The 23,489-nt window shown below is 54.3% G+C and overlaps 7 protein-coding genes across 7 annotated transcripts; 3 read left to right on the plus strand and 4 right to left on the minus strand.

The window, feature by feature from the left end:
• Positions 1–5,064: 5,064 nt before the first annotated feature.
• Positions 5,065–6,730, minus strand: CMQ_2294 (duf500 domain containing protein; the record flags this gene model as incomplete). Its single annotated transcript, XM_014316252.1, has 3 exons — positions 5,065–5,436; positions 5,526–6,430; positions 6,505–6,730. The coding sequence occupies 3 exons, from the start codon at positions 6,728–6,730 to the stop codon at positions 5,065–5,067; spliced, it is 1,503 nt and encodes a 500-aa protein (XP_014171727.1).
• A 1,510-nt stretch (positions 6,731–8,240) lies between these two features.
• On the plus strand, positions 8,241–11,202 carry CMQ_2218 (vacuolar sorting protein 35; the record flags this gene model as incomplete). Its single annotated transcript, XM_014316176.1, has 4 exons — positions 8,241–8,374; positions 8,448–10,749; positions 10,812–10,958; positions 11,038–11,202. The coding sequence occupies 4 exons, from the start codon at positions 8,241–8,243 to the stop codon at positions 11,200–11,202; spliced, it is 2,748 nt and encodes a 915-aa protein (XP_014171651.1).
• A 757-nt stretch (positions 11,203–11,959) lies between these two features.
• Positions 11,960–14,945, minus strand: CMQ_2260 (glutamate carboxypeptidase; the record flags this gene model as incomplete). The annotated part of the gene is made up of 2 exons (XM_014316218.1): positions 11,960–12,142; positions 12,192–14,945. The coding sequence occupies 2 exons, from the start codon at positions 14,943–14,945 to the stop codon at positions 11,960–11,962; spliced, it is 2,937 nt and encodes a 978-aa protein (XP_014171693.1).
• Positions 14,946–15,564: 619 nt separating this feature from the next.
• On the minus strand, positions 15,565–16,386 carry CMQ_2153 (secreted glycosyl hydrolase; the record flags this gene model as incomplete). The annotated part of the gene is made up of 1 exon (XM_014316111.1): positions 15,565–16,386. One exon carries the CDS (start codon positions 16,384–16,386, stop codon positions 15,565–15,567), a length of 822 nt encoding a protein of 273 aa, XP_014171586.1.
• Positions 16,387–18,077: 1,691 nt separating this feature from the next.
• Positions 18,078–19,193, plus strand: CMQ_2297 (isoflavone reductase family protein; the record flags this gene model as incomplete). Its single annotated transcript, XM_014316255.1, has 2 exons — positions 18,078–18,152; positions 18,213–19,193. The coding sequence occupies 2 exons, from the start codon at positions 18,078–18,080 to the stop codon at positions 19,191–19,193; spliced, it is 1,056 nt and encodes a 351-aa protein (XP_014171730.1).
• A 367-nt stretch (positions 19,194–19,560) lies between these two features.
• CMQ_2386 (uncharacterized protein) lies at positions 19,561–20,109 on the minus strand (the record flags this gene model as incomplete). Its single annotated transcript, XM_014316344.1, has 1 exon — positions 19,561–20,109. The coding sequence occupies one exon, from the start codon at positions 20,107–20,109 to the stop codon at positions 19,561–19,563; it is 549 nt and encodes a 182-aa protein (XP_014171819.1).
• A 1,602-nt stretch (positions 20,110–21,711) lies between these two features.
• CMQ_2151 (amino acid permease) lies at positions 21,712–23,441 on the plus strand (the record flags this gene model as incomplete). The annotated part of the gene is made up of 2 exons (XM_014316109.1): positions 21,712–23,098; positions 23,152–23,441. The coding sequence occupies 2 exons, from the start codon at positions 21,712–21,714 to the stop codon at positions 23,439–23,441; spliced, it is 1,677 nt and encodes a 558-aa protein (XP_014171584.1).
• Between the last annotated feature and the right edge of the window lie 48 nt (positions 23,442–23,489).

Genomic DNA, 23,489 nt, shown 5'->3' on the forward strand with positions numbered 1-23,489 from the left:
AATCAAACACAGGCTGTACATCAATAAAACTTTGGGAAATAACGAGACGGACGTGGCTGGCGGGCAGCCGGGAGACAGCCGACAGCGTCGCTGTGCAGCTGGTTTACGGATACATATGCATGTGGAAGAATGACGACATGGTGCTTCCTGCTCAAGTGTAGTTTTGAAAGCATCCGGGTGTGATGGAAGCTATGCCAACGGCATTTGGAGGTATCTTACAATGGCACCTGCATTTGACACAGCTTGGACGCACTGCCTAAATAGTCATACCTTACGCATGGCGCAAAGTCTGTTGATAGAACAACGAAAAATAACGGGGGTAAAGTGGCAAGGGGGGAGGATGGAGGGATATTAGACCCGCATCATTCTACGACGTACAATCTACTACTATGTACTCCGTATGTACAGAGAGAAGGGGGCCAATGCTTGTCTTGGATATACGGAGCGAAAGCATGAACATGGAGACCAGAGGGTCGTCGGTAAGTATGTAGAGTTGCATATGCTTTCTAAGGGGGTTAGCTAAAAGTGACGAAGATCGTTGGACAGACGAGCTACACGATTTGAGAGACGGGCTGGCTTTAATGGGCAATCGGCAAAGGTAAGAAGGAGCCTACTCTGTAGTAGGAAACAGTGTCTGAAAGTGGGAAAGTGGGAACGAGAAGCAAGCTCAGCATAGACGCTATTGCGGAAAGAGAAGAAAGCATGCATCTCAGCGAGCCCGATCGAGCTTCCCTCGGTGGGCAACCGATCCACAGCCTGCGGAACTCACATTGCACATACGAGTGCGAATACAGTAGTGTCTCTCTCTCATGCGCTGTTATGGTCGGCCTTCCGGTCAACAGGGGGCTCTTCGGAATTTATTCAATCCGGATTTCCTTTTCGGATCCTCCCGTCATGTCTGGAAATTGTGGTAGGGTGTTGCTACTGTTTCACGGTTACCCAAGCTGCTGGGAGCATACCCCCCTTCCCGTAACTAAGAGCAAACGCATGGAATTTAGAAGAGGGGAACCGGCAATGGACACGCGGGAAGGGAGAAGTCCGTTTACCTCATCTCCGACATCTGCTTAACACCCATGCAAGATACGGGTGGTACTCGTACTTGCTGTACGGAGTACGAGTACATCGCCGCTTTCTGTTGTGGGGCGGTATGTTCAAGAGATCCACTTTGGCTACTAAAAAGAGAAAGGTGAGAGTAGTGGGACTGGTTGGCACTAAGGTCCGTAGCCACGGTATACGACGTACGAGCAAGATACGTCAGAAGTCGTACGGAGGTTACAAGGGTAAGTTACTACGTCGTAGTTACTAAGTAGCTGACCCTTCGGAGGTGTAACTAAACAGGCGTGTGACTACCATGCCAGGCGCGAGACTACTTCGTATTGATTTTTGTTCTATGCACAGCCGATCGTTAGCCACATAAGTCCCCAATCCTCAACAGTGTTTAGCACTGTTTTAAAGCAAGACCTAGCGACAGACCCTGAACTACGGAGTACTGTTCGCAGAACTAGTCCATTTTCTCTCGCCAAGACTGTCTATTTCTTCCTAGCATTGACTTCATCAATTTACAGTCGCAAGACAGCCTATTTCTACATACACGTACTAACCATGGCTTTTTGACAGGTGCCTAATTGACTCCGAAGACGGCTGACGGTATATTTCAGCCCACCAGACGTTTTGTATCAGGTCGTGCATGTCAGCGACCGTACGAGTAAGCACCAACGACGTCTCCCCCGGCCCCTGGCCCCTGACCAAACAGCTCGCACCCAATTGGCCATAATAGCAACCATCTCACGACTGATTATGCTCACTTATTTGGCCGAAAACGTGTACGATGAATCCACAGACGACGTGTCTTAAAATATGCAGGCCAGTCGGTTGCGAGCCCAAAGAAAATGCACTACGGTCCCCATCCTCTCCCATTCTCCAGGCCAACTTGATGTTCCATATGCCAACTCAGCACTGCATACGCTGGGGCCATTTCCCGCCAGTAGTTTGACCATGGCAATGCAACATCGCTAAAGCGGAACACGTAGAAAAATGGGCAAGTTTTGCAACAAGAACACATTAAAAAAGTATTAACGCCTTTATGATAGCATCAAAATTAACAACGCAATTATCTGAGAAGGCTGTGCGAGAATATTGTGTATATGCTAAGCAAATAGCAAAGAAAGCCAGGTGACGCGCAGCATATGGCAGACTTTGTAGGCAGTCACAGAGGTCCCAGGCGACCAGAAGTAAGCGATCCCGATCCGTATGCCTACTATGATTAGGCATTGGGTGACAGCAGGGTCGTACGATGGAGGATTTGCTAGAACCGACAGTTGCCGGAAGAGGAAAGAGAGACGTATTGGCCGCGGCATTGCTTGCTCTACTAGTACTCCTTAGGCTCTAAGCATCACGCTCGATAGACAAATGGGCCAGCTATCTTCAGGCTGATATGTAAGATATGACATAGCGTCCTGTCGGAGTCGAGGTTCCGGACGCAGGCCGGCAAGGTGACCAGCTTCAATTCAGTTGCACATGTGGTTGCGCTCTTCTAGTAAGTAATCTTGTCTCCGTCAGTGGGCCAGTTGACCGGTCTGCTGCTGTTCTCCACTCTTTCGTCGCCGATGTGTCCGCTTTGTTACACTACAAGCGGGTCTTTCCACCCGCATCACATCCTACATAATACGGAACACGATACTATGTACATAGAATGTAAGTCACTTCACCGCCTAGCTCCCTTAATCAAGCTGCCTACGTTTTACCAATGGTGTCCCAACTCAAGCTGATTGTAAATGAATACACAGTATGAGGTGGTGTGTAATTTATTCTATTCGTCTGAGCTCCCTATTTGCCTGCACGGGCAAGTCATGCTGTGTGGACAACCTATACTCGTAGAAAAGGCAGACAATCAGGCTTGCATAGCGTTACTCGTACTACGGAGTATGCCGTGACGCCCCTCTCCCTTCCCTCCTCCTAGTCATAAACTGCTGCTGCAGAAACATATGACGTGGAAAAAAGAGACTAGCAGTTGTAGACCATGCTTTTTGTAGAGTGGTCCGTCCATAGCTGCAAACAGATCGACCTTAAACCTGGCGAATCGATCATATGTTCCCGGATGCATGGCTCGAGACACTGTCTTAGAGCAGCAAACTTGATTTATAGTCATTTTGGGCTTGTTTATCCAACTCGCCCTCCGCCACCTGCCACTAATGCCGGATAAGCCGGACAGAGGGCACAAAGTGCAGCAAGACGTAGTTTGTATGAGAAGAAGATTGCCTCATTACTAGGGCCGGAGCTTTACCACATTTCAGGCGTCGGTAAAGCCAGCAATTGGTCTCTGATTGCGGGCGAGAGCTTAGGTATCTTATAATGAAGAAGCCACATCGAACATAGTAGTGCTGACAGCCAATGGCTGCTACAGGCATTCGCTGTGGAAGAAGGAAAAGTTGGTGGAGAAGATGCGGTGAACCGCTCAAGTACACACTCGATATGCTATGCTCGCTTTCTGTCGCTGGGGGCAACTATACTTGCGTCCAAACCCTCGCTGAGGAGGAAGCGAAAAGCCAGTGGGCATCCCGGATATGGCTTCTTCGCAGAAGCGTGCCGGTCCGTCGAACAATCGAGGGGGGCTGCAACATTTGGAAGCACATCTCTTAACCGCCCCGCTGGCCGGGGAGGCCCGGTCGCAGGGGACCCCTATCCCCGTACATAGTACGGAGTAAAATCCTGTGATAACTAAGGTGAAGCACAGACCCTTTAGCTGGGGGTCAGAGGGCAGTTTACATGTATGTCAGAGAACTTCTTCTATAGAAAGAGCATGGGAAGAGTTGAGAGGGACAGGAAATATCACGAGGTGTCTGGATAGGGGAGATCACACATCGTAAAGAAATATCATGTGAAATGAAAAGTCCATTTGCTGGAAATGATGCGTATCGTGAATAACGGCGAGAGCCGGTTGGAACGACACATTGGCTCGGCCAACTACTATATGCTCATTGCTTAATGTCTGCAGAAAGTAATTTAGATGATTTCGGCACCTTGACCACCACGATGGTCGCCCATCCGGGCCAATAATTGAAGCAGAGGCAGGGCTACGGCCGCATCTGTGAAACGCTCAAACTGTTCGCCGCCGCTTTGTTCAGCATCAGCACCGGGACACGGCTACCAGTATTAGGACATCGGAACCTAATTTTTGTGAGTGCACATGTCAACGGATGTTACGCATTTACTTTCCGCACCGCTGTGAACGGCGACAAGGACTATACACATTTGGAAAGGGTGGAATTGTTGGCTTTTCTGTGCAATCAGATCAATGCATTTTGCGTATATACGGCTTACAAAACCCCCCTGGATGCAATAAAGTTAAACCATTGAGGCTTCGGCATGTGTTCATTCGAATTTGTTAGAACTTTTCACCTGGCGTCATTTCGTACAATGCAGCTTGGAGTGATAGGGCTGTAGGTGTGTGTGTAACATCTTATTTGCGCAATGTAAATGGCAACCTCTTATTTCTGTTGTTTTAGCATTGCGCTTTGTACTACAATAAGCAGTAAGTAATACCTCAAAAGTCATATGCCCGTTCTTATTATAAGAGGCTTTATAAACCCGAGCAATATATTGCCCCGTAAAATGTCCGCTCTCCGTAACCACTTACGCGTTGGATTGACGACAGCCATATTATAACCGTGTTAGGTATGTATTTCTCCTTGCATTTCTGTCTTTTTCGCTCTGTCCATGGACCGATCTCTGTGTTTCGAATGCCTGTAAGGAGAATCTGGTCTGATCTGAGCTAGACTTTAGATCAATCGGCGACGTCACTCTACCAAAGCTGTCTCGTCTCTGCTTGGGTCAAAAAGAGCCAGGGCCCAGCAAAAGACATGGCGTGCAGTAATGGCAGCGAGATAGAGTTGCCCATCGCCAGCCGCGATATGTTATCTTCGGTTGTTTGACGCCTATTGCAGATACTCGGGGCCGTCTATTTTCTGTTTGGGTCAGGTTGCGTTGTGAAATCAATCCAGAGCAGGCTATATGACGCTATTCCTTCTATTTACGCTTTACTTGCTCTCCTGTTCGTCTGTCCAACTACGTTACAGTCACCTCATTGCTTGTTTCCGGTATTTCCTCCTGCAGACTGACATCTTCAAGCTCTAGCTTGACGTGCATGCTGTTTCTCGGTGGTAGTGGTGGTGGGGGACCTCTTGGTAGGACGGCAGTGGGTGTGACAGGTGGCCGTGCTTCGACAATCGGGTTTTCTGTAGTTGTGACACTACTGGGCTTCTCCGTTTCCCACGGGTTGTCGCTGTAAGGTGTAGCGCCTGCTGGGGGTGTATGCGGGTCCGTCGGGGCAACAAGGTCAGCCGGCTCGGCTACATCCTCGTACACACTCTTCTCCTCGTCCGAAGTGATGTCGCCGGCGGTATGCCCATCGGCTGGAACGGCCAGACTTGGTACGACCTGGGTGTGACGATGACTGGATCTGTCTGGACTTCAGCGTCGGCCCAGGTGTAGCTGCGGTCAGTGCTCCAGCGATTACGGCTGCTGACGCTAAGACGGTGAAAACGGCCGTAGATGGGGCTGCTTGGACTGGGGTTGAACTCGAACTGCTGGCTGGACGGACGTGAGCGAGTGATAGCGTCGCGCACCTCGAGGCCCTCCTTCTCCAATGCGAGCACACCGTAGGGGTCTGGGTCTTCCGGGTCGGGGATGCCAAAGAGCGAGCTACCATCCTCGGCCTTGTCGTTGGTGCCCGGCGCATCGACGCTAACGTCACCAGGCGCTGGCTGGCCCTCGAGCTCGTCCATCAAATCAGAGTCGACGTCGGTACGGCCCTCGGCTGCTTTGAGCGTCTCCATCAGCATCCGGATCTCGGACGGCGGATGGGCAGCAACGCCTCGGCCGGCCAAAATGTCAGTCACGCCAACCGTTCCGCAGTAGAAGCGCGCGTTCTCGTCAGTGCGCTCGATCACGATGGTGCCGTCGACCTGGACGCCGGCGTAGAAGCCGCGCGACTTGAGGTACGTAAAGACCGGCCGGTTGGCCTGCTTCCACTTGCCGTCGTTCTCTAGCACACCGCCGGCTCCCACGGGTCCGGCCACAGCGCTGATCTCGCCGCCCAGCGTAGCGCGGATCTTAGTAAATGCCTCGAGCGCCTTCCTGTTGTTGATCACCAGCACGCAGTCGTAGATGTCCACGCCTACCAGAAAGCCCAGTCCGGCCGTGTGCAGCAGGATTCCCGAGGGCGGCGACCAGGATCCATCCTCCTTTCGTGCGACCAGGATGCCTGACCCGCCAGCACCCGACACCCAAAGACCCGTCCTCATGGTGGTGAAGATGGCCAGTCCAACGGCGTTCTGGATCACCCGCTGCGGAATCTTCTTAAGCACACGCTGCTTCTGTTTGGGCCCATCCGCCGTCGTCTGCTGCACCTCTTCAGTGTAGAAGCCATCCTCTGTGACGTCATCCCGTCAGTCTGCCGGCCTCACGACGCACATCTTCCCCCAGAGACGCTCAAAGGATGCTCACTGCAGAACGATCGCAATATGCGTGCCGCCTTGTCGCTTTCCTTGTCCAACGTTGTTGGCCAAAAGGCCTCGCTGCCAATCCGGTTTGACAGCCGGTTCACCGGAGCCCCAAGCTTGTCCGCCCATCCCCAGACCTTGTCGAAGCCCTTTTTGCCCTGGTCAAACCCCTTTTTGCCTGTTGTCTTGGTCTGGTCCCAAGACGGCAGCTTTGCTGTCACCTTTTGCATGTTTGCCGATATTTCCGAACTCACAACGCACACGAAGTTGCTTTAAATGTGTCAAGATAGACCTGCCGCCCGGCTGTTACGTGATGTGGCAACTCGATTGTCCGAGAACATTTTATACCCTACTAAGCACCGCCCTCCCGGTTCTTCCGAGCTTCCGCCGCCACTTGGCGCAGCCACACGCCACCACGCTTTAAACGCGCAGTCGTTAGCTACGGCCTGTGAAAACGGCAGGACTACTCTGCCCAACCAACGCTCCTTCCGTCCTCCCAATTGCCCGTGTTGCTGGACAGCAGTCGGCCTCACCGCCTTGCGTGGCTAAATATGCCCCTCGCAATTCTGCCGGTTTCGGCGATAAGAAAGCCGCTGCGTCATGCATCCACTTTGGAGCACACGGGACATCCATGGAAGAACCCGTCACGGTTGTTCAGACGGCCTTCGATCTTCTTTCATCACCCTCGGAGGATTCAATATGCATACAGAGTACGGAGAATAGTAATAAATTTGCCTCTGCTGCAGTTGACAATATGCCTGCGAGGTTGCCGCAGGTTTGTCTACTGTGTCCATTTTGAAGTAGACTGACGTTCTGGTAAGGCTGATGCTTTTTGCTGTCGAACCATGCCCCACGCGCCGGTCATATGACTGACAACGATCTTCATGCTCCCGGGGAAGGAGAGGGAAGCATGGTTTTATCGTCAAAGTTAATCCAGGCCAGGCAGGTCGTATATAAGACATGCTCACCACCATAACATATGATTCCATTCCCTTTACAGCATGAGCTTGCACACATAGCTTCAACTCGGACCAACACGCTTGAAAGTTGCCTGCGTATGGGGACATATTTGGCAAAGTGACCCCGCATCACAAATACGACGAATTTGGTATCAGTTTTGTCTCGTACACTTTGAACTGCTACCGATGCTTTTCTCGCAATCTGGTCCAAACTTCACAACCCGCTTGACATTCTAGCTCGCTTGAGAATAATTTGAAGAGTAAAAGATGTGTTTGATGCACATGAAAAGCGCTGATAACGCATCGTTCGCGACCATCGCTTGGCAGCTGTCGTCAACTGTGAGCTTGGCAGCTGCATCTTGCTGGCACGTGACCGCACACCCCTCGCATGGTCCGTGCACGTCATTCTGCAAGCTTTGGAAAGCAACGGTCGCCCGTAACAGCTGTTGTCTCCAGCAGTCCAGCTAGATGCAATATTTTAGTTTGGCTGGTAACAAGCGTGATTTCAAGAATTGCTTCGACCATTTCGACAATCTTCAGTCTCCACCGCCACCACCCAGCCACCGGCGTTCCTGTGCTTGCCTCGCATCTATCGTTTTTCCTGGCTTCCCGATGCACGCATACTGGTGATCTCAGCACCGTTGGTTCAATTGCGCCTTTGCTATCTTACACGCGACCGGAGCCTCCGTATCTTCGTCCTTATCCTCATCCTCTCCTGAGCTGACAGCACCGGACCTCGTCGGGAATACGGACAGGAGACGCGCGGACTGTCACTGCAACAATGGCGGCACCCATAACTCCTGAAGACCAGGCGAGGCTCCTTGAGGATGCTCTCATCGCCGTGCGGCAACAGACGGTTTTGATGCGAAAGTGTTTGGACACACCTGGAAAACTAATGGACGCCCTGAAATGCTGGTGCGTCGATAACCTATGCTCCCAGTGACTCTGGTAGTTTGTCGACACAATTATCCTCTAACCCACGACACAGCTCAACACTCGTCTCTGAGCTGCGGACGAGCAGCCTCGGCCCCAAGCAGTACTACGAGCTCTACATGTCCGTTTTCGATGCCCTGAGATACCTCTCCGTTCACCTGCGCGAGAACCACCCGGTCAATCACCTGGCCGATCTTTACGAACTCGTGCAGTATGCAGGAAACATCATCCCCCGCCTCTATCTAATGGTCACGGTCGGCACAGCCTACATGAGCATCGAGGGCGCGCCGGTAAAGGAGCTGATGAAAGACATGATGGACATGAGTCGAGGCGTCCAGCATCCGGTACGGGGCCTCTTCCTGCGATACTACCTTTCGGGCCAAGCGCGCGACTCCCTGCCGATGAGCGACGGCGATGGCCCGGAGGGAAACTTGCAGGACTCTATCAGCTTCATCCTGACCAACTTTGTCGAGATGAACAAGCTGTGGGTGCGCTTGCAACACCAGGGTCATTCGCGCGAGCGCGAGCAGCGCACACAAGAGCGCAAAGAGCTGCAGCTTCTTGTCGGCACCAACATTGAGCGGCTCAGCCAGCTGGTCGACCTGGAGACATACAAGAACACCATTTTGGCCCCATTGCTGGAGCAGGTGGTGCAGTGCCGAGACGTCTTGGCCCAGGAGTACCTCCTGGAGGTCATCACCCAGGTTTTCCCCGACGAGTTCCACCTGCATACACTCGACCAGTTTCTGGCTGCCGTCTCCAAGCTTAACCCTCACGTCAATGTCAAGGCTATCGTGGTCGGCCTGATGAACCGCCTCTCCGACTATGCTGAGCGGGAAGCCCAGAGCCGTCCGAACGACAACCGCGAGAAGATGGAAGAGGACGCTCTTGCGGCCCTGCTGGAGAAAACCACGCTTAGCGATACCTCCGTCGTGGAGGCTGCCCCTGCCGAACCCACTCGCTCAGAAGCGTCGAACTCTGCTCTCTTCGGCACAGAGGATAGTGCTGGTGCTGAGGACACAGACAAAGTCGTGAAGCCCGAAGGCGACGATAGTTTGTCAACTGCAGAGACGTTCGAAACCACCCCTTCTACCGCCGAGACAGACGTTACTGCTGTTAACGGGAGCGAGGCCGACGAAGTGGCAGATGAACATACCGAGCCAGAGAGGACCAGTGGCGGAAACGGAGACGCTGCTGAAGCTATTGCCACCAATGTTCATCTGTACGAAGTGTTCTTCGGGCAGGTGAAGTCGCTCGTCTATGCCCAACACCTGCCGATCCACGATTCTATCGCATTGCTGGTTTCATTGACAAACCTGGCTCTCAACATCTATCCTGATCGCTTGGACTACGTCGACCAGATCTTGTCCTTTGCCACGACTAAGGTCAACGAGAGCACTAATAGCCCAGACTTGCACTTACCAGCTGCACAGCAGAGCCTGCTGGCCCTTCTTCTGGCGCCGATCAAGCACTACGTATCCATTTTCACTGCCCTGGCGTTGCCGACATACGTGCCTTTACTCCAGGCACAGACGTATCCGACAAGAAGAGCTGTGGCAGGAGAGGTGGCGCGCAGCCTGCTGAAGAACCAGACGAAGATCACGACACCCGAGCAGCTAGACAATGTTCTTGAGGTGCTAAAGGTCTTGATAACGGAGGGCTCACAGCAGCCGGCCGGCTATCCAGGGGTGGCACAGCAGCAGAGGCCACGCACCTTCGAGACGGACGAGACGCTCGAAGAGCAAGGCTGGCTGGCCCGTCTGGTGCATCTCATAAACGCCGAGAAGAACGACACACAGTTCGTCTTGCTGCAGGCTTTGCGCAAAGCGTACGCCGACGGCAACGAGCGCATCCGTATCACGACACCACCGCTGATCACGGCCGGCCTGAAGCTGGCCCGGCGGTTCAAGGCGCGCGAGCACTACGAAGACAACTGGTCAACGCAGTCGTCGGCGCTGTACAAGTTCCTGCACTCGACCGTGTCCGCCCTGTATGCGCGTTTGAACAGCGGTGGCGGAGCCGAGCTGGCGTTGAGGCTATTCTGCATGTGTGGGCAGACCGCCGATATTACCGGCTTCGAGGAGGTGGCGTACGAATACTTCGCACAGGCATTCACCGTGTACGAGGAGGCCGTGTCAGACTCCAAGGCACAGTTCCAGGCGGTGACTATGATCGCCAGCACCCTGCACCAGACGCGCAACTTCAGTCGCGAAAACTACGACACCCTTATCACAAAGTGTGCACAGCACGCCAGTAAGCTGCTGCGCAAGCCCGACCAGTGTCGTGCGGTATACCTGGCCAGCCATTTGTGGTGGGCGACCCCGATCGCGGCTAACGGCGAGACGGACGAGACCGATGTAAGTAAAAGCAATGCGACGGCGTGGGGTTTTGTGGAAGACCATGCAGGCTGACTGGGTAGCTTTACCGAGACGGGAAGCGCGTGCTCGAGTGCTTGCAGCGAGCACTGCGGGTGGCCGACTCGTGCATGGAGACGGCGACGTCGATCGAGCTGTTCGTGGAGATTCTGGACCGCTACGTGTACTATTTTGACCAACAGAATGAATCGGTAAGTGCATTATGCAATGCGCACACATCACCATTACCCATCGGACAAAGCTGCTTGCTAACCTCTCTCGACTATGCAGGTCACGACCAAATACCTCAACGGTCTGATTGAACTGATCCACTCCAACTTGTCGAGCAACCAGCAGGAGTCGCCGTCTGTTGAAGCCAGCAGAAAGCATTTCATGCACACACTGGAGCTGATTCGCAGTAAGGAGTACGAGGGCATTGTGCTTACGCCTAAATGAGCGCTAGCAAAGCCTCCTGGACACAATAGAGCGGTGTCGTTGAAAGTTGTCTAATAGCTGTGTCGATTGAGAAAGGCGATTGAAACCTGTACAATCCCCCCCCATTTTATCACCCTGTCGTTGATCAAGCTCGTTCCTGTATCGTATAGGTCATCATGTCCTTTGTGAACAATGCTCTGAGCTCAAAAAAAAAAAAAGGCTCAAAGTTTTCTATTGCAATAGGACGAAAGGCAAAAAATTACTCCGATCCAGGCAGGGATCGAACCTGCAATCTCTTGGTTCGTAGCCAAGCGCCTTGCCATTTGGCCACTGGACCTCGTTTGATACTAGGATAGTACGTCAGAGGATCTATCAATGAGACTGACAAGCAGCATGAGCCCCCAAGGAAAGCCGCACTACGCGGATTGTAGCACTCTGATGAAATGATATACGTTTCCATAGCGAAGAGATCCTCCCGCTTCTCCTATGTACCTAAGACGGTGATATACAGTAAAAGGACTGATTATAACCCTTTAGGGGACTGATAAAAGACAAGAAACCCAGCAGCCACAGGGGCTAGATAGATATATATGACAAAAGAAGAAAGAAGATAAAAAAAAAACTTAAACGCCATGGCAATGCAAACGAGAGCGGTTTTGGAACACCTAAACTTTCTCCCCAGATCCCTCCCGCCTTTGCTACCGCCAATTAAACGACCGGCCACCTGTTGCGACCACTTTCCGGGCAACTCATGCGGCATTCGTCTCTCTGGTCGTGCTCATTCCACCAGGTTGTCTGCCGCCTTGCGCAGGATATTAGATATCTTGGCGACAGTACGATTTGCCAGCGCCCAGTCAGCCACATTGACTGCGTCTCGAACAGCCGGAAATAGATCGCCTTCGTAGCTGTCCCAAAGGCTGGGGCCGTAGAGAATGTGGCGAAATTGCGTCCGGTTGGGGATCTGTGCGAGGATTAGCAAGGAAAACAACAAAGACTGAAGAAATACGTACACCTCCGTCTTGGGCCAGATCCAGCAGGTCAGTCTCAAACATGCCCATGCGGCTATTGTACTCTTCCCGCTGACGGCCTACACTACTGGGCTCCCAGCCGCCCCCGGACAGCACCTCGGCCTCCCAGCTCCTTTCCCAGCCCTCAAACTCGGCGACAGCGGAAACGACCTTGCCGGTGGCCTCCTGCAGGGTTACGACATCGATACGGGCGGCGTTCTCGCCGCTCTTATCGCGCACCCACGCAATCAGCTCCTTGACCCAGATCTGGAGGGCATTGGCGTAGGCAGCCATGTCAAAGGGCAAAACGGGCCGATCAGCCAGTTCAATGAGCACCAGGCCGATCAGCTCGCCGAGAATGCCGTGGTATACGAATCCCGGGTCGCCGACACGTTCCATCCAGTCGAAGTTCTCGTAGGCGCTGTGCAGCGGCATGGCATTTTCGGGTCCATCAAAATGCAGGTCCAGTGAGGAGGTGCCGGCAATATCTTGGAAGGCGACGTAGTCGGAGCCGGCTCCGAGCACTTCCAAGTAGCTGCCGTGGCGCTGCCACATATCGTACAGCGACGCATTGCCGTTGGGGTCGCTGATACGCTTCATGGCTTGCACCAAGACCTTGGAGAAGACAGGGGAGCCGGCCACGTGCAGCTGTTGGCCCGTCACGGCCGTGTCCAGGTTCAAGTAGGCGAGCGCGTCGCTGCGCAGAGCACCGAGATTGTTCTCCACGTACTCAGTCGATCCGATCAGGTTGTACTCCTCGGCGTCCCACGACATGAACTCGATGGTGCGCAGTGGCCGCCAGCCGCGCTGCAGCAAGTCTCCAAAGATGCGTGCCATCTGCAGCATCACAACCGTGCCCGAATGAGGGTCTGCTGAGCCGAATGTCCAGGCGTCCCGGTGGTTGCCCAAAATCACCTTCTTGGCCGCCTGCTCAATGCCCTCGATGCGGCCGTACACGTTCCAGATCGGCTGCTCCGTCACCTCGTCCTGCTCGTTCTTGAGCCTCACAATCGGCGAGCCGGTAGCGTTGCCCGTCCACCACTCGTCCACATCAGGCACGCCGCCCTCCCAGCCCTGGGGCACGCGCACGCCAGCGCCACGAAGGTGCTGCAGGAGCACCTGAGCGTCGCGCCAGGCCAGCGGTAGACTGGGGATCTGCACTAGGCCGGGCGAAGCTGCCGGCGACATCCGCGGCAACTTCTTCTTGCTTTCCCAGCCAGGCGTGAGCACATCGCCAACAACCCAGCTCATCAACGAGACGGACCCTCTCTGCACACCATCGGCCGGCATGTAGGGACCATCGGGTGCCACTGTGCCCCGGAGGAAACCGTCCTCCATCGGGTCGCTGTAGATGAGGCAGCCGGCAAAGCCAGCCAGCTCGGCCGCCTTCACCTTGAGGGCTCGGTCCGGCTGTGTGCCATAGTAGCGCACAAGGGCGATGGCGCCCTTGGTCTCGATGCCGCTGTCGTGCAGCTTCTGGAAGTCCTCGCGGGAACCGTAATTGGCATATACCAGCGGGCCATGGACGTCACCAGACTTGGAGAGGCCGTGGAAAGCGTACGTCTGGTTGCCGGCTGTCTCGCCGCCCATGTCGTCCTCCTCGAGCTTGGCCTTCCAAGTCGCCGTTCCGTCGTCGCCGATAATTTCAACAGCACGTCCATTCGCAGTTGGGTAGTTGAGATAGACGTAATACTCGTCCACGGTAATGCTCTCCAGGCCGTACTGCTGAAAAAGATTCTTCACGTCGAGGGCCACGGCAAAGTCGCCCTCAGTACCCGCCATGTGCGCATAGCTCGTCAGATGCTTGGACATATCCTTCATGTATGCCGGATCGACCTGGGACTGGATAAACATTCGGACGCTCTCGGGGTCGAAGGCCTGGTTGCCGAGACGGCGGGACACGGACGAGAAGAGGTCGCTGATGAAGATCAGGTAGATAAATCCAAGGATGAGCGCAAGCACAAAGATGCGTGCGAACACAATCAACGACGGCGCCGAGTTAGACGGTTGGAAGGCCGGCCAGCAGCGGCAGCGTCTCGCCGAAGATGACGCAGATGCATCGCCGCCGTTTGCACCCGGTGAAGTGGTCGTGCTTGCATCGACCAAGTCGACTTCGCCGTCGCCGTTGTGGATAGGCGAGAATCCAGCCAAGCGGCCGCCGAATCGGCTCCCAAAGCCGAGGCCGGTGCTGCCTTGCGGTCCGTTGGGCAGCCGCAGTTGCAGCCGCGGCATCGACCAGCGCCAGTTCCACTTCCACTTGGGCAGCGAGAAGCCAATGGTCTTCCCGAAAATGGAGGAGCGGCCGCGCTGGCCTCGCCCGTCGGTGCTGAGTGGGTCCTCCATATCCAGCTCCAGCATCTCCCGGCGCACGTGTGCAGCTTCGGTATGGGCGTCGTCGTCGTGGCCGTCTTCTGACTCGGACGAGCTCCATGTGCTGTCCTCGTCGTCCGTCTCGACCGTTGGCGGCCGGTAGCCGCTCGGCCTTGCTCGTGAGCGCGCGCCAGCCGACCCAGCCACTGGCTCAGTTCCGGTCGATGAAGTTCGCTGGTGGCTCCGTCGCAGCAGCGAGCGGCTCTCGTGTTCGGGGGCATAGTAGGCCTCGCCCATCGGCGACAGCGGATCGAAGGTGGAAGGAGAAGGCAGGGCTCCACCCAGCGACAAGTGCTGCACATTGGCGTGGCTAGACACGGCCTGCTCGTATGTTGGTATGGGGGGGTCGTACGGCCCGCCACCGTTGCCATTGCTGGGAGGCGCCATGGCGACTGAGGGGGGATTCGTGCGTCCCGTTCGGGCGTAAAGGGATATTGCTCGGTGCTATCGAGGAGGATATGATGGCTCGGTGCATCTACATGTATTAATACAGAGAGCAGACGAATGTATGTCAGGCCGTCGAAGGGCGATTGTTGGAAAGGAGCGGACGAGCGGCAAATAGCGAAAGTAGAGAAGTCAAGGAGGATAAATCAATCGATCGTCGAAGAGCTCATCGGAGCTGATGCCGATTGCCAGTAGAGATAAGGAGTGACGAAAACAAACAGCACGGGACCATCGTCGCAGGGTCGGAGAGGTACTGCAGTCAATAGGTGAGCGACTTGGGGCAGCGTACGGCGCTGGGAAGAGACGTGAATTGCGGATGCGTACTGATTTGGAGACGAGACAGCTCGAGACTCGGATAGTCGTCGCGGCCAAGGATCCAGGGGTGGACACAGCCACGCAAGCCACTGAAAAATGAGCCCCATAAGTCGGGTGGGGAGGTTACACGGTCATGTGATACAGGCGGACTTTAATTGGAATTGCTCGCTAATTGATACAGGGCATTTAACAGGACAAGCAGAAAACAGAGACGGGGACACGATTGTTAGCGGTGCACGCCAACGCTTTACAGGATCTTGGCCGTCCACAAAAGGGCGTCGTGCAGGTGTTGAACGAAGACGTCATCTTCGTAGGAATGGGCGAAATGCCCCATCGCTGTGTAGAACACGCGCGTGCCTGTGTTCCCAAACGTCTGCCACCACGCGATGGGATGGTTTTCGCCGACCTTGCCGCCCTCATAGGTCGTCTCATCGATGCTGAGCAGAATGTTGGGGACGTCAACAGCCGCCGGTCTGGGTGCTTTTGGAAAAGCCATCGTGCTCGCGGCGACGACGGCACATGAATCGAGCTCAAAGTTGTACCACTCGTCAAAAGCAGAGAAGGACGGCTCCGGCACAGAAGCTTCGGTGGCCGACAGCTGTGGCAGAAGCGCGGCCACTGTCGGATGGCTGCGGTCCTTGATAACGACGCGACCCAACTGCGGCGCTGGGTGCCCGACGAAAACGGCGCCCAAGAGACGACCGTACCAGCCGTCGGTGTCGACGAGGCGCGACTTCATGCCGACCGCAGCCGCATGGATCGCGACAATACCACCGCGGCCTGCATTGACGTATGCCTGCAGTGCAGCGAGCTGCGTGGCGTCGAGATAGTCGCCTGTGGTTTGTAGCAGCACCACGACGCGATACCGGTCCAAGCTGGCCGTCGTGAAGGCGGTCTCGGCGTCCTCTGAGGCGTCCACCTCGAATGGCACTCCGGTGCCGGCACCAACTGCCGCCTGTGACGTCTCGGCCAGTCGCTGAAACATGGCGATGCCGGCTGGGATACACTCGTGGCGGCCGCCAGCCGTCTTGGAAAAGACCAGGACGCGAAAAGGTGTGGGCGGCGACATGGCTGCTAAGGAGAGGACGAAGTGTGGGGGGTGTGTGCGAGTTGCGGAACCTTGGTGAGGATGCTATCGCCGGCGAGCAGAAAGCTACCCGACTTTATTATCGCAGTCAAAGCTAGACGGGCAGACTCGGAGGTGCGAGCGGGGCCGAAGTCGTATGTTTGCGACAGCGGTCAGGGCATATCAGGTATTGAGTATTGGAAATTGGATATTGGACTCTTGCATTCGTTACTTATGCAATTAAGATACAGGCGGGATCCTGGCTAACCGATATCGGTTTCAGCCAAACAACTTGTCAGGCAGAACGTGAATATTCCGAGAATGCGGATAACGGCGAGAAAGACAAGACCAGGCACAAGCTTTGTGATATCGGTGTTTCTAGACCGGCAGTCCTGACGTATCGATATAGATGGTATGGTACCGGTGATGTCTATCTTCGGCGACCGATAATACTACGTCGTGGGACAGTGCGCTTCGTCCCTTCAGGCATACTGCATCGTGTGCTGTACAGTCACATAGCTATTGGGGGATACGCATCTTTCCTCCAGGTCATTGACCAGATGCAGCGGTGGCCATCTGCCACAACCGCGCCAGAATAAAGCCGTCTGCCTTACCGAGACTCAAAGACGACAACCTTGTTCAAACAGAACTATGCGATACACTTGTCCATCCTCAGTGCAGAATTGAACCATAACGGCCGGGCTCCGTTCGCCTCAGAATACTCTTAGATGGCCATGTCAAAACGGGCAACCATCACAAAGCTAAAATAATTTGCCTGAAAGTCCAAAAGTAAAAGCAGTTTCCTATATTGATGAGATCGAGGAGCATGATGCTCTCTAAAAGAAAAACAGAAAACTAGCATCTTACGTGAAGTTCTCACGACCAGCTCAGGCAGCACTCAAACCACACATGGTCTCTCTTTATCGTAAACATACACTTTCCAATCACGGTGACGAGAGCAGTCTTAGCAGTCTACCACATTCCACAATACATACCGCAGCGTTGCTCACATGAGAGTATCGGTCAGTGGATTTAGAGTGCAACCTTGGATATGAAATGGGAAATACTTTCTGGACAAGAGAAGTTTGGGCACATCCTATCATCGAGTGCTACAAAGGAAACGGAGTGAATCTGACATTCCGTCGTTGCGAAGCTAACAGCCTTGTCCGCCGTTGCGGAGACTGGTCAAACTAACTTAGCGGTTGGACTGTGCAGCCGTACTCCGTACCAGAGCCTGGAACATGGGTAGACCTCTGTGACGTCAGCGAATTAACGCCCGAAACTCCGGTGGTTCTCCATCTGGAAGCACTCGGATTTAAGCTCCGGATCGCATACTCACTCACTCCCACGGACAAGCTGACATGCATCTCGGGGAAGCAGCATGCCAGCCCGGAGCTTTCTCGTTTTGGTATTGTCCAATGACCCAGGATTGCTTGGTAAGAGCAGATCCAAACTAATGTGGACAGTTCAGACAGCGGCTTCAGTCGAGTATATAAAGCTACACCTTTGTTTGCACATGGCTGAATAGAAATCATATCGAATCACCAAAAGACTTTGACTTGTAGTATTCGCATATCATTGGTTGTTCCCCGCATCTCTCCGCTTTCACCACAAGATACCTCTTGCACATTTGCTCTGTCTACGCGAGGGTCCATTTTCGTCTACCTACACTTCGTTCCGCTTCCTCTGCAAAAATGTCTACCGCTCAGTATGCCACAGACCAACCAGCGGGCTTCAAGAATCGTATCGAGAAGGTCGCTATTGTGGGGGTACGTTCAAAGCTTCTCTGATGTGTATAAGTTGCTGCGCTGCTAACATATTCGCCAAAGGCCGGCGGCACTATTGGCAGCTTCTTCACCAAAGAGCTCCTTAAGACAGGAAAGCATACTGTCACTGCCTTGACGCGCACTGGCAGCAAGAGCACACTGCCAGAGGGCGTCAAGGTCGCCAACATCGACTACGATAATCACGAGTCTATTGTGACTGCTCTGCGTGGAAATGACTTCCTCATCGTCACACTAAGCGTGCGAGCCGCTCCAGAGGTGTCTGGCAAGCTTTTTGCAGCGGCTGAGGCTGCCGGTGTTGAATACGTTATGCCCAATGCCTACGGGCCAAACCCGCACAACACGCTTATGTATGAAGATATGGGATTTGGCAGCGTGTTCCGCACCGCCTGCGCTGAGATAGCCAAGAGGAACCTCATTCCCGTCATATTATCCTGCGGTTTCTGGTATGAGTTTAGCCTGACAGGCGGCACGTCGCGTTTTGGTTTCGATCTGGCCAACCGCAAGGCCGTGTTCTTCGATAACGGCGATGTCAAGACGTACACGAGCACGTGGCCCCAGTGCGGCCGCGCTGCTGCAGCTCTGTTGAGCCTGCCAATCCTGCCAAAGGACGCGGCCGACAAGTCACCCACCCTGTCGACATACGCAGGGACAAACAAGTCGGCGTATATTTCGTCGTTTCACGTCAGCCAGAAGGACATGTACGAGTCCGTCAAGCGCGTCAGCGGAACTACGGATGCAGATTGGACGGTCTCGCACGAGCCGACCAAAGAGCGGCACGCCAATGCTGCAAAGGCGCTCCAGTCGGGCGGCGGAGTCAAATTGGACGGCGTGTCTGAGCTCACTGCCCAAGAAGCATTTGCTACCCTGATGTACACCCGCGTCTTCTTCCCTGGTGGCGACGGCCTCAAGGATGTCGATATCGCCAACAAGGCATTAGGCCTGCCCCTGGAGGATATTGATATTGCGACCAAAGAAGCATTCCGCATGGTTAGAGACGGCGACCTGGACACGTATAGCCAATGAGTCAAAGGCGGAAGAAGCCCAGAGTCACAAGAATGAGGCAGGAAGCAACTAAACAGAGTAGATTCAGTGTCTGAATCTAATTTCGGCTTGATGACAAACACAAAATGGCCCCGTAATAAGCAACATGTTCAAGCGGGCTTCCGCGAGGATGATTATATATCGACGATTCGATCATACTTTGTTGTGTGTACTCGGTTGCAACGCAAGGCAAACAAATGGACCACGAGTCTGAATGGCAAAGAAAAAAAGACCCGAATTAACCGATAGCAAAGCGCCGTAACATCCAGACATTTTTTATGATTTGCAGTAGTCGGCTCCATAATAGACTTTTCTACAACGAACGACTTCTCGGAAGCTTGAATAGGCTTTACAGAGCTCCTCCGTTTGTTGTCGAGGGAGAGGTCTGCGACTGGTCATATGGTTTCGTAGAGTATGTAGGTGGCGTAGTTGGCCTGCTGTCAGACGTTTTTGTGTCTGCCTTGGGCGGCGAAACATGGGTGTAGGAAGGTATAGGGGGACTGGAGAGGAAGGGCAGCTGGAACCCTAGAAGAGACAGAGCGCGCGTCGTCACAATAAACGATACCGCTGCCCAGAGGAACAGCAAGACGGCCAGGCCCGTGGTAAGGAACAAGGCCGGCACAAAAAGCAGCAGCCCCAAGCCGGCCCAAAAGAGCAAGATCGCCCAGAAGATGGCAAAGGAAATCAGGGCCCAGAAGACAATATAGCCGGCGAAGATGGCGGTCGGAACGGCGGCAAAAGCCAGCGAGGTAACTGCGAGGCCAAACACAAAAGGCTGGTTGTGATACTTGTCGACAAACCAGCCATCGATTTGGGCCTTGCGCGTTGGTCCTAGGGCCCAGGAGGCTGCGGCATTCGCACGGTATGCGAGGCCGTTGATGATGTCGCGCAGAGTCATGGTATCGGTAGAGGATAAAAGCGGAAGACGGCGGGAAAAACGTGAGGAAGGGTAAGTCGGACGGCTTTTGCAATCGAGTCGAGTTTCGAGATGGATAGAACAGGGTGCAACGGTGGTCGTCAGCGAGCAAGTAAGCAGCGGGAGGGAAAATGAGTATTTGCGGCAGACAATACTCCGTATAGAGACAAAAAAAATATGAAACTGGACAAATGGAAGAAAAAGCAGTGGCGCGTAAGCTGGAGGAAAAGAGCAGAAAGATTAGCAGCTACATAGAACGTAAGATACGGAGTAGTCTGCTGTAGCCGAACAGTGGGGGTTCAGAAATGACGTCTGACCTTCTGAATCGACCCACTCATAGCCGCCTAAAGGAGCTGAAAGACAATGACGCGCCTAAAGAAGAACGGTCGCAGTCGCAGTTAAGAGGGGGGGGAGCATGAGTGTGCAGTTGTCAAGCTGGAATTGGAAAAGGAGAAGAATGCGCAACAGGTCCAGGAGAAATTTATTTCCAGTACTCCGTACACGGGCGCAATGGCAGGGAAATTGGTGGCGCCCTCAGCTCGGGGGGCTCCTAGATGCATGCGACGCTGCACGTATGAAAGTATGAATCTTACTCCGTAGATCAGAAATATGCAATGAAATGGGGCCGTTTCTGCGCATTAAAATGCAGCACGATTACCCCATAATTTCGGAGCACGGCGGACCAAAAACAGAAGATGCTGCGTCGTATGGGTTGCCATAAAAAAGAAGTCGCGATCCAGGCAGGGATCGAACCTGCAATCTCTTGGTTCGTAGCCAAGCGCCTTGCCATTTGGCCACTGGACCTTGGTTTCGGCTGCTAGAAACAATGCCTATATGCGCCATCGCTGGGGCCCGGCGGAGAAGACGGATTACGCAGGAAATGCTCTATCTTGCGGGCTCACAACGCCGTGTGCTCTGCCAGTTGTGTAATAGTACAGGAGCTAGCTGAGACTCTTACATAGTAGTCTGTACGGCCGCGGTCCGCTTCGATAGATTGGACATACGGAGTACAGAGTACTCTGTTCTTGCACCGCGCACTGCTGTCGCTACTTCGGGCCGTAGTATAACCCAGTTGTGGGACTGGCCGACAGGCCAACTACTAAAACTCATGGCATACGGAGTAGAGCACTAGGATCTCACGAAGAAAACATCAGTGTCATTGGATTGCGTGGACGAGAAAGAAATGCCTCCAAAAGTGGATCGCCGACTTGCCCTAAGAGGAAGCTGTTGGTCGAACTGACTGCCGGTGGCGGAACTTAGCGGTCCAAGCCAGGGTGTTGTCTTATCTCAGGCGCACTAAAATGGCGTCTTTGCCTGTGGTTGGCCAGCCTTTTCCGAATCTTCAGCGGTTGCGCTATCGTTCTTACACGTACTTACAAAACTTTTCGGTCGGCTTTTTTGTTTTTCTTTCCTTTGTCAGGGGCCGCAACGGCATACATGCGCAAGCTTGGTGGGCTTCGTTGGTCTGTGTCTTTCTCTTCCCTGCCCGCGTTGTTTCGGAGCTCGCGGTGAGAAAGCACAGCTTCTGCAGCTTATCGGGGTGCTTCCTTCTCTTCTCATCCGACTGCCCTCTCGCTCTCCACCATGGGCTTCTCCTTCTTCAAGAACACGGCCGTGGTGTCGGACGACCCTTTTGGGCCGGCCGATGCCGACGACGAGGTGCGCTCCGTCCATAGCTCTCATTACGGTATCGGCCGCGACGACGACGGACCGGCAGTGACGCGTACAGAGGACCGCGATCTGCGGCGCGGGCTCGAGCAGCGCCATTTGTCGATGCTGGGCATCGCGGGCGCCATTGGCACGGGCCTCTTCCTAGGCCTGGGCGCGTCCGTGCAGCAGGGCGGGCCGCTGGGCGCGCTGCTTGGCTACCTAACCGTCGGCGTGGCTGTTTGTGCGGTGCAGTTTGCTCTCGGCGAGGTGGCCGCGCTCTTCCCTGTCACGGGCTCGTTTGTGCGCCATGCCGAGGTGCTAGTCGATCCGGCCCTGGGTTTCGCCGTCGGCTGGAACATTGTGTACGGCAACCTGCTCTCAGTGCCGACTGAGATCACGGCCATCTGCGTGCTCTTCGAATTCTGGACCGACATCAGCCCGGCTCTCTGGATCTGCATCTTCATCCTGGTGACCACGATTGTCGGCTTCTCGCTGATTCGCGTCTTTGGCGAGATCGAGTTCTTCTTCTCCTTGCTCAAAATCGCCCTCGTCGTCTTCCTCATCATCCTCGGCCTTGTCGTCGACCTCGGCGGCGTTCCCGGCACTCCACGCATCGGCTTCCGCTACTGGCGTTCGCCAGGCCCCTTTGTCGAGTACATTGCTACCGGAACCTGGGGCCGCTTCCTCGGCTACTGGAGTGTCATGACCACAGCCGTCTTCTCCTTTGCCGGCGTCGAGTCGCTAGCCATGGCCGCTGCCGAAACCCGCAACCCTCAGCGCGCCATCCCGCGTGCCTGCAAGAATGTCTTCGCCCGCATCATCATCTTCTATGGCCTTGCCGTGCTTATTGTCGGCATGCTCGTTGCCAGCAATGACTCGCGCCTCAATGACGACTCTGGCACGGCAGCCCAGAGCCCCTTTGTCATCGCCGCCTCAGCCGCCGGCCTTCCTGCCGTTCCCTCCGTCGTCAATGCCGTCGTCATTACGTCCGCTTGGTCCTCATCCAACCAAGCTCTGCTTTCCGGCACCCGTGTGCTCTACGGCCTCGCCCTTAAGGGCCAGGCTCCCCGTGTTTTCCTGCGCACAAACTCTTGGGGCGTCCCATACGTCTGTGTCACCCTCTTCACCCTCTTCATGTTCCTCAGCTTCATGTCGCTCTCCAGCGGCGCCCTCAACGTCTTCTACTGGCTAGTCGATCTGACCTCCGCCGGTGTCCTCGTCAGCTGGATCACTATCCTCTTCAACCACATCCGTCTGCGTCTGGCTTTGCGCAAACAAGGCATCTCAGCTAGCCGGCTGCCGTGGTCAAATTCTTGGACCTGTATGTCCTGTCTTCCTCTGTGTCTGAAAGTCTTCAGCTACTAATAAGTCCAGTGTACTCCTCTTATGTAGCGTTTGTCTTCAACATTATTGTCCTTCTGACCAATGGCTTCACCGTGTTCACAAAAGGAAACTGGGATGCCGCCTCGTTTGTCTCAGCTTACTTGGACATTCCACTTGTCTTATTAGCGTTTTCTATCTGGAAAATCCTCAAAAAGACAAAGATGGTCTCTCTAGACGCGATACCGCTTCTCGAAGCACTAGATCAGTCCGACCAGTACCCAAACGAGCCGCTTACCAAGAGAAAGGGAATAGTTCGTCTTGTCAGCTGGCTTTGGGACTGAACAGTCTGGGGCGAGATACGATCCATCAAGCTGGTGTTAGATTTGCTA

Source organism: Grosmannia clavigera (genome assembly GCF_000143105.1).
Source record: "Grosmannia clavigera kw1407 unplaced genomic scaffold GCSC_156, whole genome shotgun sequence".
Lineage (NCBI taxonomy): Eukaryota > Fungi > Ascomycota > Sordariomycetes > Ophiostomatales > Ophiostomataceae > Leptographium > Leptographium clavigerum.